Genomic DNA, 17,556 nt, shown 5'->3' with positions numbered 1-17,556 from the left:
GGCTGCAGTGTATGGACAAATAGTAAGAGAATACTGAAAAGGCTGCAATCTAAACAGGCAGGGCAGACAAAGAGCATATTATCCTGATTTTAGAGATGGGATACTGAGGCACAGAAAAATCTAATCAGGATCATGGAAGAATGTTGTTCAGGGGCCAGGAATTAAGCCAGCTCTCTAGTCCAGTCCTACTACCTTAAACCAGAGTTGCTCTTCTGCAGAAGATAATACAGCTTTGCAGGCTAGCATGTAGGTGCCAGTTGTGTCTTGCAAAGTGTTTATGAAAAAACAGCAGCTGGAGGATTAAAGTCTGTCTTATGGCACTCTGCATAGAAGAAGCAGTAGTGAAGAGCTTTTTCAGACATCGGATTTTTCTTCTGAGGACTGTTTGACTGCATAGATAACAATTTTTTGTGTGTACTGACAAGAAAATGAAATAAGAAAGCATGCAATCCTTGTAGCGTTTCATTGCTAGCACTTCAAATTACAGACTTACTGAAATAAGATCTTATTTAGAGATCTTATTTAATAAGATCTTATTTATACGTTAATTGTATTTTAAAGTTTTTTGGTGCTTTTCTCCATTCAATAGTCCCTAATATGGCTATATTAAAAATTTTTCAAAACATGTAATATTTGATCAATTAACACAAGATCATTTAAGCTGGTTTGGGTTGGAATGAACCTTAAGAATCATCTAGCTCCAATTTCCCTGCATGAGCAGGGACACCTTCCACTAAACCAGGTTGCTGAAGGCCCCATCCAACCTGGCCTTGAATGGGGCATCCACAGCTTCCCTGGGCCACCTGTTCCAGTGCCTCACCACGCCCACATTAAAAAATGTCTTCCTAATGTCTAATCTAAATCTGCCCTCTTACAGTTTAGTCATTACCCCCTGTCATATTGCTACATGCCCTTGTAGAAAGTCTCTCCCCAGCTTTCTTGTAGGCCCTCTTTGGGTACTTGTAGGCTGCTATAACATTTCCCCAGAGCCTTTTCTTCTCCTGGCTGAACAACCTCAGCTCTCAGCTTGTCTTCATAGGAGAGGTGCTCCAGCCCTCTGATCACTCTGCAGGTTACAGACCTGGAAAGCCTTTTATCCACTCCCTCAAATGCTATTTACCTTGTTGACTGGATTGGTGGCAGTCTTGGAAATGACCTGCTTATGGATGGAAGCCATAACTAGAGGCCTTCATCAGAGATAAAAGGGAAGAAGTCTCCTTCCTCATTAGCACTCTTAGCTAAACTCTTAGTGCCACTCATATATAAAGGTTTTATCTATGGCAGGATTATTTGAATGATCCGTCTTTCAAGCAAAATATTCCCTTGTTGTTACCCATGAAGTGTTTCACCTTTTGGCTCTAGAGAGACTCATATATTTGAAATTTCAGGACTCTTACGACTTGCAGAGGTTCTTTTCTGAAACCAATCAATGTCTCAGACTCCCACAAGGGTTCCTCACTCCACTAATGAAAGTCAGCAGTGCCGAGCTACTGACCTTCAGCAGTCATCAGCTGTTGTAGTGCCAAAGCTGAGAAGGGGTCCCATGTACCTATAAATTGCCTGAGTACTTCTGTAGCTTCAAAATACAGAAATACTGAAGAAAAAAATAAAAAAGACTCCATACATTTAAATCAGCATTTGGTATCTCCAGATTTTCACCTCACTGCTTTTGCAGGACCAGTATGTTCATGTTGTCCCCTTGCCTCTTAAATGTGTTTGGCTTCAGAAAGCTTTACCATTTTACAGCAGAAAATCAGAAGCTGAAACACTCCATGTTTTCCATGAGTTATCGTAGTTAACTCACAGACCTGACATCTCTTCCTGTGTCAAAGTGCCAGCTCTCCCAGGGGAGAAGTTGGCAGAGTCCACCTTCTGTAGAAGTCTCTGAGAAAGGATGGATGTGGTGCAACCTTCTAGCTATTGCTAAAGGTCAAGCATCTAATTGAGGAGAACCATACATCAGTCTGAGCTAAAATTTAGTACTGTCATTGATGAAGGATACTGCTTATGCTGGCAAGTCTCATTTGCAGCAAGGTTTTACTTGGTCCACATCCAAGGAAGAAAGAATTGTTCTGTTTCTATGTAGTGGTTCATGGAGTCTCTCTAATCAAGGTGCACAACACTTGCTTTGCATTATGAGGGATATGAAGATGTTTTCCTACTGTTCCTCCCCTTACGCCTGCCTCTGGGAAGTTGAGAAATCAGAAGTCTAATGTGGAGATTGATAGTGCTCCTGCAGATCTGTATCCTTTCTATGCACACCTGTGTGCAGCCACACTCACTCTTCGAGGCTTTTGATAGTTACACATGTGGGCATCTAAGAGAAATCCACTGTAGGTTAAGAAGATCTGGGCAGGATTTCTTTGCCATGCTCTCCATGTGCAGCAGTCTGGGGATGGTTGTGCTGTGTGTTCTACAAATGGGACATCACCTCTCCTGGATACCTCGTGCATTGCCTGGATCCTTGTAGATGTATCTTCTAATGTTTCCTTGCACTCAGTAATTTAATTTTTGCTGTCATTTAATAATGCTGTTGCTGTCCTGAAGATTTCCAGACATAAGTGAGATGAAATTTGTAAGATGAAACCATCCAAACAGACCTCAGTGTTACACGACCCTCTCTTAGTGTGCACTGGTTTCTTAGTAGTATTACCTGCACCCTTCAAGTCAGAAATGAGGAGGCTCTTTAACTGAACAACAGGCGGGAAAGCCTCCATGTTCAGGCAAAAGCTAGTCTACTTAGTTACTGAAAATAACTGAAAAGTTAAATTGTGAAATGGGAACCTGATTTAAAAGATTCTGAAGTGTTAGAAACATAAGGAATTATGTAAAGGGAGATGATGATACACTTCTGAATGTTTTTATACAGTATAAATTAATTTGTTTACTGCTATCTTTAACTAAAAGACAAATAGCTTTATTTTTGGAGCCAAGTATCTTCCTTTACTATTGCACAGATACCTGTGTGAGATTTCAGAGCAAGCTAGAGGGACACCCCTGCTCCACAGTGGTTTTAATTGGTCCTGGTCCTCCTACTCCAGTTCTGGGCTCTGCATTTCCTTTCTTTTCCTCATGCTAGTGGTAGTGTTCATCAGGTTCTACATTGGGACAGCTTAGGGAATTAGGCTGTCAGAAAACCTGTCCCTATTTTGTTTTCTATTTTGCTTAGTCCTTCTTCTGTTTCAGAATTGTCTTTCATTTGACACCATGTGTAATCAGTTAATTGGTAGTAAAAGCACAAAGGAGGGGCAAGAATACGAAGTTTGGAGTCCCAAAAGGACTTTTTTGGGGTGGTTTTGTTGATTTTTTTTTTTAATTTTATTTTTTGTAGTACCCCATGAAAAATAGTAATGTCAGTGATGTGTAGACATTATAGTCCCTTCCAAACAGACTGTTATTACAACAGGTATGTAGATACTGTTAATCCACAATATTTGTTTAGATTAGTTATTGGTTATGAACTCCATGGTTGATTGGTTTGTTTCGGGTTTTTGGGTTTTTTGGGGTTTTTTTTGTCTTTGGGAACGGAAGGCACTGCTTCCATCTTCAATACAGTTTCAAAATGCCTAGATAAGGAAGTGCTGTACAAAATCTTTCCAAGTCATCAGGGCTTGTATTTCCTGCATAAACTGTAATTAATGAAAAATTCCCAGCATTCTTTAAGATTGCCAGCATCCTCATGATTATCCTAACCTGGGAGGCAGCATACCATTCGAAGTTACTGGTTTGGTTGAAAGTTGTCATCACCTTGACTGTTTTTGTTAATTTTACTTGCTGATTTTTCCCTGCATTTTTTCTCTCTTCCTCCTTCTTGTGTTTCATTTATTATTGCTGCAGAAAAGTCCAGTATGTCTATTTTCTTCTCATTAATCACTTGTTTTTTAGCATGCAGAACCTCAGGTTTCTTGTATTAACACCCAAAGGACATCAGTCAGGATTTATGACAATTATGTTTGGCCCTGTGTTAGTTATGGCCTGAATATTTACTCTTTTCTCTGTTTCATGGTTACTTCAGCCTCAACCTGCATTTTTCCATCAGAAAAGAAATGAACTTGAACATTGCTTTGTGGTACTGACCCTGAAGTTAGACACAGTATGAGCATGGGCTTGAGGTAAATGATATCCAGTGATCTCTTTCAACTTAAATTATTCTGTGATTAATTGCAGCTGTGACTCTGGTATTTTCAGAGGTAAAATGCCTCATAACTACCCAGCTAACTAATTACTGAAGCAGATTACTGGGGTTTTTTTGCATAAAAAAGGAAAAATAAAGGAAAACCAGACTTCAGGGATAGTAGAGCTAATGTTAAATGGAAAGAGGATGACATTTATTTCTACGACTGACCTGTCCATGTAAGCGTGTTTAACTGCTGAGTGATACCCAGAAGATGTCTTTCTAGTACCTCAGTTTCAATTTTCAATTCATCATTCAAATTACTTATTTTTTTATGTAATCAAAATGTAAAATAATCTAATGAACTGAAAGATTTTGTGTATTCATCTATTTTTTTAATGAAGGAAGAATTTGCACTTGTTCTTGGAACAAGTGGGAAATATTCAGCACATTTCTACACACAAAGTTAAAAAATCTGTATCTCCTGGAGTGGGAGAAAAAACATGGGTTTTGTTTTGTTCATTGGCTTTTTTTCCACAGCATTTTTTTTAAGCTTTTCATGTTAGTTTTAAACCAGTGTGTCATTAACAGTCTTTTTTTCTCCCCTCCTCTCTCCCGTTCTCTCACTTTAAACATAAACATCACTACTACTTTTTAAAGCAGACTTTATATTTAGTAGAGCAAGTGATACATAAGGCAATGTTTAAAATGTGTATAATTTACAGCAAAAGATTGTCATTAAATAATTAATTTCTTCTGCAATATTATCAGGTCTTACTGTTCAACAACCTTAATTCTGCAGTGGAAGAATGTTTTAGATTATTTCTAACTTGTGTTTTATTACCCAGGTGGATGTAAATTATTATGAATTGTATAATGATAGACAAGGAACTTCATATAAGTCATCTGGCTTTGATTGTTACTAAAAATAATTCCTTTGTGAGTGTTATTGGAGAAGATAAAAAGTCGTATCTGACACCTGCATTTTTGTGCCACAGTCTGCAGAAAGTTTTTAATGCACATTTTACCAAGCTGATGTCTTACAAAACTGTCATATGGCTACAGCTGCCTTTTTATTTGCAAATATTAGTAATCATAGAATGCCATATTGGAAAGGATCTCAAGGTTCATCTGGTCCAACCTTCCTAGGTAAAAACATGGTTTATATGAGATGGCCCAGCACCCTCTCGAGCTGAATCTTAAACATGTCCAGTGATGGGAAATTCACCACTTCCCTGGGAAGATTATTCCAATATCCGACTGCTGTCAGAGAGAAAAATTTTCTTCTGGTGTCCAGTTGAGATCTCCCTAAGAGTACCTTGCAATGGGCACTGCACCCATAAAAACTATGGTCAGAATTTATAGTTATTTTTTAAAGCACCATAGCAAAATATACACAAAGTAATATTTGTTTTGTTTTTTAATGTAGAAGAGTCCTGTTTCCTACAGTCAGCATTCAGTGTCTCTGTTTTCCACCTATCTTGCATATTTTTCATGTGACATGGGACAGTCTCACATCCTGTTAATTGAATAGCTCATTTTCAAGCAAGGCTTTTGTCAGTGTACAGTGTCAACAGACACAGCTGGCCAAAAGATTTCATTTTGAGCTGAACGATGGTTCAGTTCTACAGAGAGTGGGGTATGTATAGAGAGTACTTCCACCAAGTATGCAGGCACTGGAAAATAGGTTCTCTCTTCTGTGTTGCCATCAAGACCCTACTTCAAATCATCTGAAAGCATCTTCCACTAAAATGAGGTTAACTGTGAAAGGGGGCTGTGGGCTGCTGTTTCTTACCAGAAGGTCTGGGCAGTCTTTCTGTCTCAGTCGTGTAGCTGTCTGTGTTCAGAGACAGGGAGCAGGCAGATGGCAGCCTGTGATGGAGATTGCCATGGGAGTTTGGGGTGAGTACTGCAGGCCTTGGTCACTTGGTTTGTCTTTAAGAGGGCTGTGTTTGTGTGTGTGTGTGTGTGTGTGTGTGCAAGCTTTGGTAGAAAATAAAGACTATTCACAATCACTCTTCTGTTCCTCCCTGGGGTTTTTTGTACTTAAATAATTATTTTATTACTGTCTGATAGGCATTCACCTTACTGATTATTTACTTCAAAATTAAAATTTTCTTCTTCAAAATTAATCTTTCCTGAAAAGCTTATCACCATTGCTGCCAACTAAGCAGGCAGGGGCGTGTGATTGTTGTCTTTAGAAGATGATTTTTTGTTTGGAGAGACTGTTGTCTCTTTTGATGTATGTGTATATTGTCTAGATCGTCAGATGGATGTAATCTGATCTAAGAATGGTACCAGTGTCCAGAATAGTCCCTTTTAGTAGGACCTGGCAGCATTGAACTATTCTTATTTAAAAAAAGAGAACATATATAAAAAGATACATAGTTGTTTATATTTTCTGCTTTCTTTTGCATGTCAGACTTTCCTGCCTTCTTGTTAATTGTCTGACCTGGATTGCATTTGTATTATTATGCTTAGTTTAGTGTGTGTCCAGTTAGAATTTCTGGTGAGACAGTATTAATACTTCTTACAGTTTTAATAAAAAACCTAATTTATATATGCTCTGTGTGTGCTTACAAATCATTGATCTAATAATGAAAACTGATTTGTGCCAATCTTATTAACATTGATGAACTAATAGAGTTAGTTGAACCTGTTTGGACAGGATGAGTTTTCCCTTCTTACAAATTCCTTCAGCGAGATTTTTAAGGAAACCAGTCTGAAAAATAATGTTTAATTTTTTTTTTTTTTTACTATTCTGATTCAATATTCACAATTTATTTGTGTAGCATGATTTGCCATTTCTGATTCTGTCGTGTTGTGTCCTTTAGATTCTTGGGTTAATCTGGTTGGGCTTTTGACAGGTAGCTAATAATTTCAGTTCATATTGGAAATCTCACTTCTGTGATAGACACTTACACCTCCAAGGTGCTATTGGTAGGTCTCTGCAAAATTAAAAACCTTCCAAAGCACTGCCTCAGGATATCACTTACTCTGCATCTGTGCGTTGTTCTGATGATGTGTTTCTCGGCAGCGTTTCTGCTGCATTTGCCTACATGTCTGTGCAGTTTCTTTACATCTCAACTTCTGCCACCTCAGTGTCATAAAAACTCAGATGTGCTGTTTACCTGATAGGTGCAATGCTGTATGCCAGAGTTGTGCAGCAAGCTTGCAGGTACCAGAACATTTTCTTATTGTTCTGCCCCCTTGACAGTGTCTGGTGAAAACAGATGATTTTATGATCCTGTGAACTAACCTGCTTTCTTACACCATCTGTGTCCTTGGATAGATTTCTCCCGGATTCTCTAGTACATTTCCATAATACCTCATGTGTTTTTGTAAGATACTCTGCTGCAGTCAGACTTCACAAAAACTTAAAGTCAGACCCACACGGACTTCATACAGCTCAGAGCTGAGATTATTTTAGAACCTAGTACACAGAGCTGTGAACCTTAAATAGACTTAAGGAAGCTAAAATGGAAAAAACATTTTAACTTTTGTATTTGTAAAGGGCAAAGTATGTATGTTTTTATAACAAGATTGTCACCAGACCATTCAAGCAACAGAAAAAAAATATTTTAAATTGTTGAGATGTTTTGGAAGTATTTCTATCATTAGATGCATGTTTTAAGATTTTGTGACAAATTATACCTGGGAGAAACACTCCTTTCTGTGGAGTTTACAATGCTGTTAGTGGAAATCTGTAAATTCTGGTCAAAAATACCCGTGACTAAGACTTGCCAATGTAAAGGGATTTTTTTTAACATCACTAACTTACCACATTAAAATAAAAAGTAAAAGAACAAGCCAGGCACAGTATCTGCTTAGAGGTTTGTGTGTTTATTTTAGTAGTAGGGAGGATTTAATGTAATCCCACTGTGCAGTTTTGGCTTCATCAGTGTTTTGGGTTAGTGCAGCATGGTTTTGGTAGCGACAATCAGTATTAACACTAACTACACCAAGAAATTCCCAAAGGAGCTTATACCTCACCACTGCCATTCTTTTAAATTTGAATGTGTAAGTGCATGTGTCTGGCTTTAATGCATTTAAAGGCTTGGTTAGTCTAAGAATAGTATTGCAAAGGGGACTTGTTTCGTTAACTTTTGACTGGATTTCACAGCCTGGTTCGAACAGTGACATTGAGAGAGGCTTTTGGTTTCCATGGGGTAAAGGAGCAATTCACATTGGATCGGACTCTGAATTACTTTCTTGGTATTGTGCCCAAGGATGCTTGAATGAGCCTGTTTGGATCTACTTATGATACTGTCTGAATTACCATGCAAGTGTCGCCCTCTTCCTCTCTGGGGCTTTGGGGGACTGAAGAGCCAAGTACTGACATCATAAGCAGTGGTGTTACTCACACAGTGGTAGAGGCCAGAGCAGAATCACTTGTAAAAATAGTTATAGGGCCACAATATTTGCTTTGGTTAAGAGCTAATGTAATAAGTTGCCTGCTTGGTCATTTTTTGAAAGAAAACACTATTTTGAAATAAAAATGCCACTTATCGGAGAAGCAAGATTTAGTCATTGATGTTTATCAAAACAGCTACAGTTGGACATGTTTCTCTTCACTGAGAGTCTTCTCATTTTTCCTCCTGTTGCACCAGGTTGATATTTCAGTCTAAGTCAGAAGCCGCATTTGCAAGTTCTGTAACAGGTTTCAGACACTGCTGAGTAACACTGGAATCCCATTTTACGACATCTTAAAAAAAGACATCCCTGCACTGTTCTGAGAGGAAGTGCAGTCTGTGCGGCTGATACTTGGCATGGGGTTACTAATGCAGCAACACCTTTCTTAACAGCGTTGGGCGTGGTGACATGATCACACCAACGTGCATGAAATTGACTGTGTTTCTGCACTCTAAGCCGAGCTGTGGTGGATGACTACGTGTTCTTAAGTTATAGCAATGCAGAGAGAAACAAGTTACCTCACTTGTAATGTCAGAGCTCTGAGGCCCTCAGTAGTAATTTAAGCCCATTTTACTCTGAGTCTGTAATGGCTTAAGAATGCGTGTGCTGCATTTTGTGTTTCAGCTGAGAGGGACAGGTGCCTGTCATCGTCTGACTGTACCCATCTTTTGATTTCATTAAATTCCTCATGCTATTACTGAGAAATACTTCATTAGCCATTTTTGTCTCTTACCGGAGTTTTTGCTGGGGAAACAAGCAGTGGGGTGTTTAAACTAGGAGGGACTTTTGCACAGACTCGGAAATTCCATGTCATGACATCTGGTTCAAAACAGAGATGACATTCCTGACTGTATTTTAAGCTGTAGGATCCTTGACCTTAGTTACTATAACTAGCTTTTAAGTAGGAGACTTTCTCTAGCCATCTGTAGTCATGCTTGGAATACTGTAACATGGAGCATAACCCATGCATATGTTTTCTAGAAGGATCTTTAGCCAAAAATTTTAAGACATGCTCTTTCACTGTTTCAACAGTTGACCCGTACAGAAATGCTTATTCCACTTCTTGGTGGAGAGTGTTAAGACAAAGATATTGTTGCCTTTGTCCTGTCTCGGACTGGGAGATGATACTGCAGTATTAGTATAGAACACTGAAACCCAGGAAAGGAAAAAAAATCTCTTTAACATAGTAAAAACCTCATATGGAGCGGTGTATAATTTGCATTGTATAAATTAATATAACAGTAGTGGCCCTGCAGTATTTTCAATTTCTTTTCTTAATATATATTTAAAGCATACTTTCTAATTCTTGTATATATTTTTAACTTTCCCACAGATATGCACTTATTTGGCCATTATCCAGCTCATGATGATTTCTATCTTGTAGTGTGCAATATCTGCAATCAGGTAGTCAAGCCACAGGTTTTCCAGTCACACTGCGGTAAGTGAATGTTTTCTTTCCTGAATTACAGTGCCAAACTGGAGTGTGGTTCTTTTAAGAATCATTGCATACAATCATGGAAGAGGCGTTGCAGATACGCTTTTCTGGTTATCTTGTGTTCTTCCCACAGAAAATACTAGCAATGCATATTTCCTGTAGAGAAAGTTAAATTAGCTGTTCTAGAAGCTGGGCTTTTCAAGTTCAACTTGCTATATTAAATTAACCCATTACAACAAATAAATCCTGTTGGTTAGATACTAGCTAGTCTGAAACTATTATGACCTAACGTTGAATTGTCTTTTATCAAAGCTGCAAAGTGAGGGTTGTGATACTGATCTACATTAACTAGAAGTTGGATGGTATGGATTGTCTTCTGATGCGTAGATGTATGTAGGATTTATTTTTATGTTTAGGGTTTAATTTTTTACATAGCTAGCATGTCAAGTGACATTATATTAAGATTTTCTTGAAAAATGTTCATCTGAGAAGATGCAGAAATGTGCAGATATTTCTCAATTAATATGACAACAGCAAGATGACAATTTTTATGTTGATTATTTGTAAGCAGAACTACTTTAGTTAGACATTTTTGCTATTGATTAACAAACTACATTCCCATATTATCTGAAAACTTCATCGCAAGGTCTTGTTTATTTATTACTCATCCAGTGGTTTATTTGTTATTTATCTAGTCACTTGTTTCTGAAGTGGTGGTTGTTTTTTTAAAAGGATTGCAAAGTAGGACTAGAACAGTTAGCTTTGCATGAGGTTTAATAGAATTCACTTTGATCAAAGTAATTTAAATATGATTGCTTAGTAATGAAAAGTAACTGGTACTGAGAATGGAATGAAATACATTAAGAAAAGAAAAAAAACAATCCCAGCAAGATTTTTCTTGTCTACATACAACAAATAAACATCACAACTCATGTGCCCCTTTCAGCCTTGTTTACAGCAAAGCAAGTCCCTGTGAGGGTGACAGAGCACTGAACAGGCTGCCCAGTGAGGTTGTGGAGCCTCCTTCACTGGAGACATTCAGAACCCACCTGGATGTGTTTCTGGGTGTCCTACACTAGGTTGTCCTGCTTTGCAGGGGGGTTGGACTTGGTGATCTCTTGAGGTCCTTCCAACCCCCAGAGCCCTGTGATTTCTGTGAAGTCAATAAGAAGGAAAAGTAAGTGGGCTGAACAGAAAACATAAAGAGTTTATCTACTTTTGAAGATACATTAACAGATTATCTTGAGTCTTTATGGATGGACTGCTAACAAATGACCAGGAGCAGCTCCATTCATGTTTAAAGGCAGTTGTATGTTAATAGTAGAATATAGCATTTATATTCAGTGAATAGGGAAAGATATGAAAGCATTAGTGTAGTGGGAGAAGGACTTAGTAATTTAATGTTAGGGGCAGCTGATGATTTCAGTGTTTTAACAAGCCACCCTACTATTTTTTGTCTTGTTTTGTTTTCAAAATTTTTTTCTTGCTCTTAAGTTATATGAGGATTCTTCCTGTCCAGCTTCAGATATCTTTTGTTTCTTTCAGTGACAGAAAAGCTTCTCCATATAACGTCATAGGTACAGTGAATACTCAAAACATTAAACTGGTGCATTAATGAAAGGTCCACTACAGGACAGAACACTCTGTGTAACACCTTGCTGTAGTCTTCCATAGTGGTGCTGTTTCCTTGACATGACCTTCTGGTTTGGAGAGCAGTATGAGGAGTGGTCCTTTTTTCATGTACAAGGCATATATAGAATCATGTTTCTTCAAGATCAGAGTAAAATATTCTATGTTAGAAGAAGCTTCTTGAGATTGTGGAAGTAACAAGTTACCATCAATGTTAATGATGTAAACTGCAAAGATCCTCTGAACTACTGTCCTTTTTCTCTTTTCTCTATTACTCCATTATTTACACAGTTCCTTTTGCTTCATCTTCATTATAGCAATCATGTTACTCTGAACAACTGAGCATTCAATTCTGAAATACTTAACTAAGGTCAATGAAGACTTTTAAAAAAAATTTAAAATATAGTATTAAAAGAAATGAGAATACTGAAAATAATTGACCAAAAGTGTTACCTCTTGACAATTGTACTTAATATAGTGAGATTTGTTTCAGAAAGCATGTACTGAAATATTGCTGAAAGGCCTTTGGGAGAGCTTTAAATGTATAGGTAGAATATTGTGTTTTAAAAAAGAAGCAGAAAAGATGATGCACTAAAACCATATATAAGAAGTTTTAGCAGAGACAATGTTTCTTCAACTAAGTAGGAATTACTGTAGAATAGCTAGCTAATAATATATTTTTAATAATTAGTATGTTAAAAATACTACATGTTTAGAAGTGACGTGATCTAAAGATCTAAAGAAGAGCTACACATGGATCTCATAAATTGATTTCTGTGTGCATTATCTGTTGACAAAATGGTAAAAATCTTGTTTTAGAAAACAGGTTAACCATGAGCTGCTTGTGGCTGAAAAATCTTTCAACGGATATGTTAAGATATCAGTGGTCTATTGAGAAGGATCTTGAGAAGGCTTTCTTTGAGATATTGGTTCAGTCTGCACTTTTTTTTTCAGTGATAAGTGAATATTTAACTTTCAGGTTTCTTTAGTTTTGTCACCTGTTGGACACAGCTTGGTGGCACAGGTTTTGTTTAATTAGTTAGGTCATGTAGCAGCATACCTGTAAATTCAGTGATCCTGAATCAGAAGCCTGTCAGTAGACTTTGAGGTATTTTAAACTGCCATATTTACTGTAAAATAATGCATTTTACATGTCTTGATTTTTAGCTTTGAAGTTGTAACAAAGACAGTGGAGTAAGAGAGCAGTAGAAGCCACTACTGGGTTTTTGGCACTTGAAGGCTCCATGTCCTGTGGAGTCTTTATTGCTACTGACAAGGACTTGTAGCGATCTATCCCAGAATCTCCCACAAAATATGGTTTGTTACTAATATCCCCAGTAAGATTCAGTCCATGTTCCCTCAGTAAGAATTTTGATCCGTGCCAGACACATGCTTTCTGTTTCTAGGTCCCTTGCATTGTAATGTGAAGGTCTAAGCTTTGGAGCATCATGGTTTAGTTTAGCAAATATTCACTTCTCTTGAGCCCTTGCTGTCTTTTGCCTTTCTGCAGAGCATAAGAAGATCCACTCTTTCATTTGTCTCTAGTTTCAGACATGTGGCAAACCATCCTTGATGGCAGTGGGAAGTTGTGAAGATTACAGAGGCAGATGTTGTTATTTAACTTTCAGGGATTTGATTCCTGGAATATCAGGCAGAATAAGAGAAAAATCAATTTGTGGTTCAGGCTTTTTAATAGAAGGCAATGCATCATACAACCTTAGACTAGTAGGAATCTGGAAGTGAAAATCAGATCTGGCTAGCCAGAAAGCTGGCTTGCTGAACTTGAGAGTCTTTGTAATAAACACAGCATAAAGGTCAGTGTTACAAAGAAGTGGATCTGATCTAGCTGTTAAGTCAGACAAATACTGAATTGTTTTTAAGAACAGTTTCACTTCCTTATATCTGTGCAATAAACATTTATATCCATTTGTGAGAATTAAATAATTCATAGACATGGCATAAGCCAAAGTGACAGAGACTTGCTGATATAAGCTGCTGGATAAACTATATAAATCAAATAATTTCTTGGGGTCATTCAGTATTATTGTGAACTTATAAAATAGTATATCAGAAATAGGGTTGCAATGCTATTGTGTGCTTCTCAAGACAGTTCTTTTGAGTAACTTATTGCAGTGGTACAATATCTTAGATTATTTTTATTATGTGAACATGTAGTTGTATTTATTTTTCCCTAAAGTAGTTTTAAATGAGAAGTCAGTCTGGTAATATAGCTTGTAGCATTTCTAAGTGCACTTGGCACATGAGCAATTTTAGTTTTGAGACTTTATTCTAAAAGGCTCAGAGAAGACATAAGGCACTCCTTGGGACACCAATAGTGTTTCTGTATGTTTCAATATCCCTGTGGTACCATCATGTTCTTGCTGTCTGGCATTTTCGCTCCAATCTGGGAGATTTTTAGGAGGCAGCCTATGCTGAACTGTGTCCATACAACTTGTGTTAACTCTTGATTCTGTGACAGTCTGCCTGTTACTTGTTAAGCTGGGACCTGTACTGTTTCCCAGGAGCTGTTTCTATTTTCCTTTCGCCCCAGAAAGAGTAAAGCTTCATATTCTTAGACTGTATTTTCCTTTACTAGACTGAAGAGCATCAGATAGAGTTCTAGTCATTTAAAAAAAAATTTCTTGCCATACAAGACTTTTTTTTTTTTTTTCCTGTCAAAAGGAAAATCTCTCTGGCACAGTGAAGAACAAGCAGAGTATATACAGAGAGCTTGTCAAAATATCTTGGCTTTTCCGTTGAATATGAGAAAACAAATTAATGATGAGAAGATGTTAAAAGTAAGGTTGGGGGGAAGAGGTGAATTAGAAAATCTAAATGATGCAGCTTGGTTAAACAGTAACTGAAGTGTAATCATCAAAGATAATTTCCAAGCATACTCCAGAACAGTTTCCAAAACTGTGGAGGGTATCTAAATGAACTGAATAGTTAAATTGCTATTTGAAGAAGTCTTAGCATAAAAAATAGAACAATATTTCTTCATCAAAGGGAAATGACCATGCAGATATCTTCTTTTGCTAATTACTTTATTAGAGATGTGTTCCACTCTATCCTGTCTTTCTCTAAAGTTACTCTATCAGGCTTCTAATTAAGAAGTAGAAATTCTTATTCTTTAAAAAAAAAAAAAAAAAAGAAGAAAAAATCTGTCCTTGATTTTCATAACCTCTGAGTTATAAATCCTTGGGTTGACATCCTCATGTCCTCATGGAAGTTGCAAATGGGTATTTCCTTTTTTCCTTTGTTTGGCTGTATAAGCATCATTTAAAAGAAAGACAATTGAGAAAGTTATAAAGCACTGAAGAATATAAATATTTTCCCCTTCCATATCATAATTATTTTCTTGGGAGAGGTAATATATTTTGAATTACTCAGTCTAGCTACTTTACACTGTAGTAGTTAAGCATTAGAATTTAATGAACCACGATTAAAGACAAGAAGGCTGAGCTTACACTATGAAAAAGGATGATTGGCTTTCTTAACATGAGCTGGAACATTACTAGCTGGCAGCTTTTTTTGCATAAGGATTTTGATATGGCTATCACTGTCATATTTGATGGAATATTCACAGTTGTGATAAGCTTTTCAATTATTTAGTGCCTAGTTTTTTATTAAATACAGCTGTTTGGGGTTTTATCCATTACATTTGACCTTTTATCAAGGGGAGCACTCTTATTCCCTTCAAAGACAATGGCATTTTTAGTAATCCTCTCTTAGTTCCTGTGATTTTCTTTTTTTCACAGCCTTGTCAAAACTTGTTATGTGATATCATTATTGATTTAATAACTTTCTGGTTGTCACATGGTAAGGTTTCACTGGATAAAACAATTAAAATAATGAAAATTACTCTCATCCCTCCTGCTTTTTTTTAAATATGGAAATTGTAGTAGCTACACTGATAAGAATCTCAGTTTTTCTTTTGGTTTGGTTGGGGGGAAAAGGAATTGAATGGTTTTTTGTAACTTTATACTAAGGACACTCTGATTTTTGCCTGTAATTTTGATTTTCATTACTTCAAATTGGAAACCCTTAGTAGGTGAAAGCATACAAAAATTTGCTCAAGCTTTACAGTCTTCCTATCAGAAGTCTTGATCTCAAGGCCAAAGTACAGACAGTGGCATAACCCTCTGTCTCCTGTCTGCAATAAAAATTTAAGCTGTAGTTCCCACAATGGTTCACACAGGATGTGTGTGTCATGTCCCCATCATTGCCATCGTGTCCATCATGCAGGATGAGTCTGTCATGGTCACCTCATAGTGAGTTCTCCAAGCCCAGTGTAATGGAAGTTGCTGTGAAGCTGTGAACCAAGTGTCATTCCGGTACAACTTAAACAGTGTATCACTGATAGACAACCCAAATAGAGTGGCTGTTACCCTTGAAAAGGCAAAACTAAGCCAGCACTGCTTTGAATTTATTTTTTTCTCTACATATTCTCAGAGTGCTTTATTTTTAGATTATCAGCAATCCTTGAGACTGACTACCAGAGTGCAAAATGTCTTTGTTTACTCCTTGGAGAGACCAGCTCTGTATCCCGATAGATTCTGGCCAGATTCAGAAGAGCACTTAGATGCATAAAATATAATCAATTGACATTTTAATACTTAATTCAAATGAAGCAATAAATAAAAATCCTTCTTAGCTGCTGAAGTGTTGGGCACCTCAGTATTGGCTACTGTGCTCATCCAGGATTGCAGACTGCTTTGTTTTTTCATATGTACCCTGGAGAGAGGTCAGTGGCACAGTGAGGAGAGCAGGTTCATCCAAGAAAAAACAAACAAACAAACAGACAAACAAACAAAAAATCCTGACTTCTCTGTAACTGCGAGTCACGACCATCAGGCAGCTATAATCCTGACTAAAACAGACCAGTGCATGATTTCTGCAATGAAGATGTATCAGATGTAGAGAGTAACACCCAGATCCAAGGGACAGAAATGAGGAGAACAAAAAAACGTGTAGTTGATGCTCAGAGCAGCAGCAAATGTAACGTCTTCAAATTGCATCTTGCTGAGATCTGTTTGAGGCTGGAAGGAGTTTGTTGCATTTTCTTTTCTTCATCTAGCACGTGAATTAAAAGTGGAGCTGTGCTCAGATCTGCTGAGCTACTTGCTTGGAAAGAAGTAGCACAATATTTGATAGGGTTGACTTTTTTTTCTGTGTTTTCTACTATACCCCACTGCCTGAACTGCTTTATTCTTTGTTATTACTAATTCATCATCAGTGACAGAGCTTAAACAGAGAAATTCAAGTATAGAAAAGGTAAGATAGAAAGAGGGTGATGATGTCAATGAGTAGTGTAAGCAGGAAGCAGACAACTTTCCACAGATAACTGTACTTCAGAAATTTAACCTAGACTGATGTGTCAATACTTGAAAATTCATTCTTTTAAAAGATTTTTTTTGGATGAGACAGCAGGAACGTTTTGGCAGCATTGAACTTCAAAGGATTGTGCATTGGGGAGCAATGAGTATTCAACAGAAGAAAACATTCCACAGAGAATAGAATGCTACATAGGTATCAAGTTATTACTAAGCATAGTAACCTTCTCCCCCACCTTACCCGTTTCTGGACCTATGTATGAAACGGAAAAGTCTGGAAGTAAAACATGGATAACTGTCTTTTCACTATTTTCTTCCATTAAGTTATGCTTTTACAGTGCCTTGACTGCACTGTAGTTTTACAATTCTGGTCTTAAATTGACATAGGAAGTAGATTGGAAGGGTAATAATGACACTGGGCTTTCCAGAGCACTAGAAGTGTAGTGTTCTAATTTACACATAATGTCTACCATTATAGATGAGCTTGTCTCTTTTGTGTAATGTATTCATTGATAGTATTTGGTTAGTGAACCCTTTTATTTATGTTTTTTAAATTCGTATAAATTGAGGTAAATGATGCAGTACATACTTGAACTGGGTCACGTTGTTATGGCATTAGTGGGAGATACATA

The 17,556-nt window shown here is 37.2% G+C and overlaps 1 protein-coding gene across 7 annotated transcripts in view; it reads left to right on the top strand.

Moving 5' to 3' along the window:
- ATXN7L1 (ataxin 7 like 1) overlaps nt 1-17,556 on the top strand; it is a 113,201-nt gene that overhangs the window by 27,454 nt on the left and 68,191 nt on the right. For 5 of the 7 annotated variants that reach the window (XM_030467528.1, XM_030467485.1, XM_030467500.1 and 2 more), the window contains exon 3: nt 9,861-9,965. The exons of the other annotated variants lie outside the window; for them this stretch is intronic. In XM_030467528.1, the coding sequence (XP_030323388.1) occupies nt 9,861-9,965 (105 nt within the window). The remainder of the gene's footprint in view (nt 1-9,860; nt 9,966-17,556) is intronic. 7 annotated transcript variants of the gene reach the window in all.

Source organism: Calypte anna, chromosome 1, assembly GCF_003957555.1.
Source record: "Calypte anna isolate BGI_N300 chromosome 1, bCalAnn1_v1.p, whole genome shotgun sequence".
Taxonomy (NCBI): domain Eukaryota; kingdom Metazoa; phylum Chordata; class Aves; order Apodiformes; family Trochilidae; genus Calypte; species Calypte anna.
This window is presented reverse-complemented; position numbering and strand designations above follow the sequence as displayed.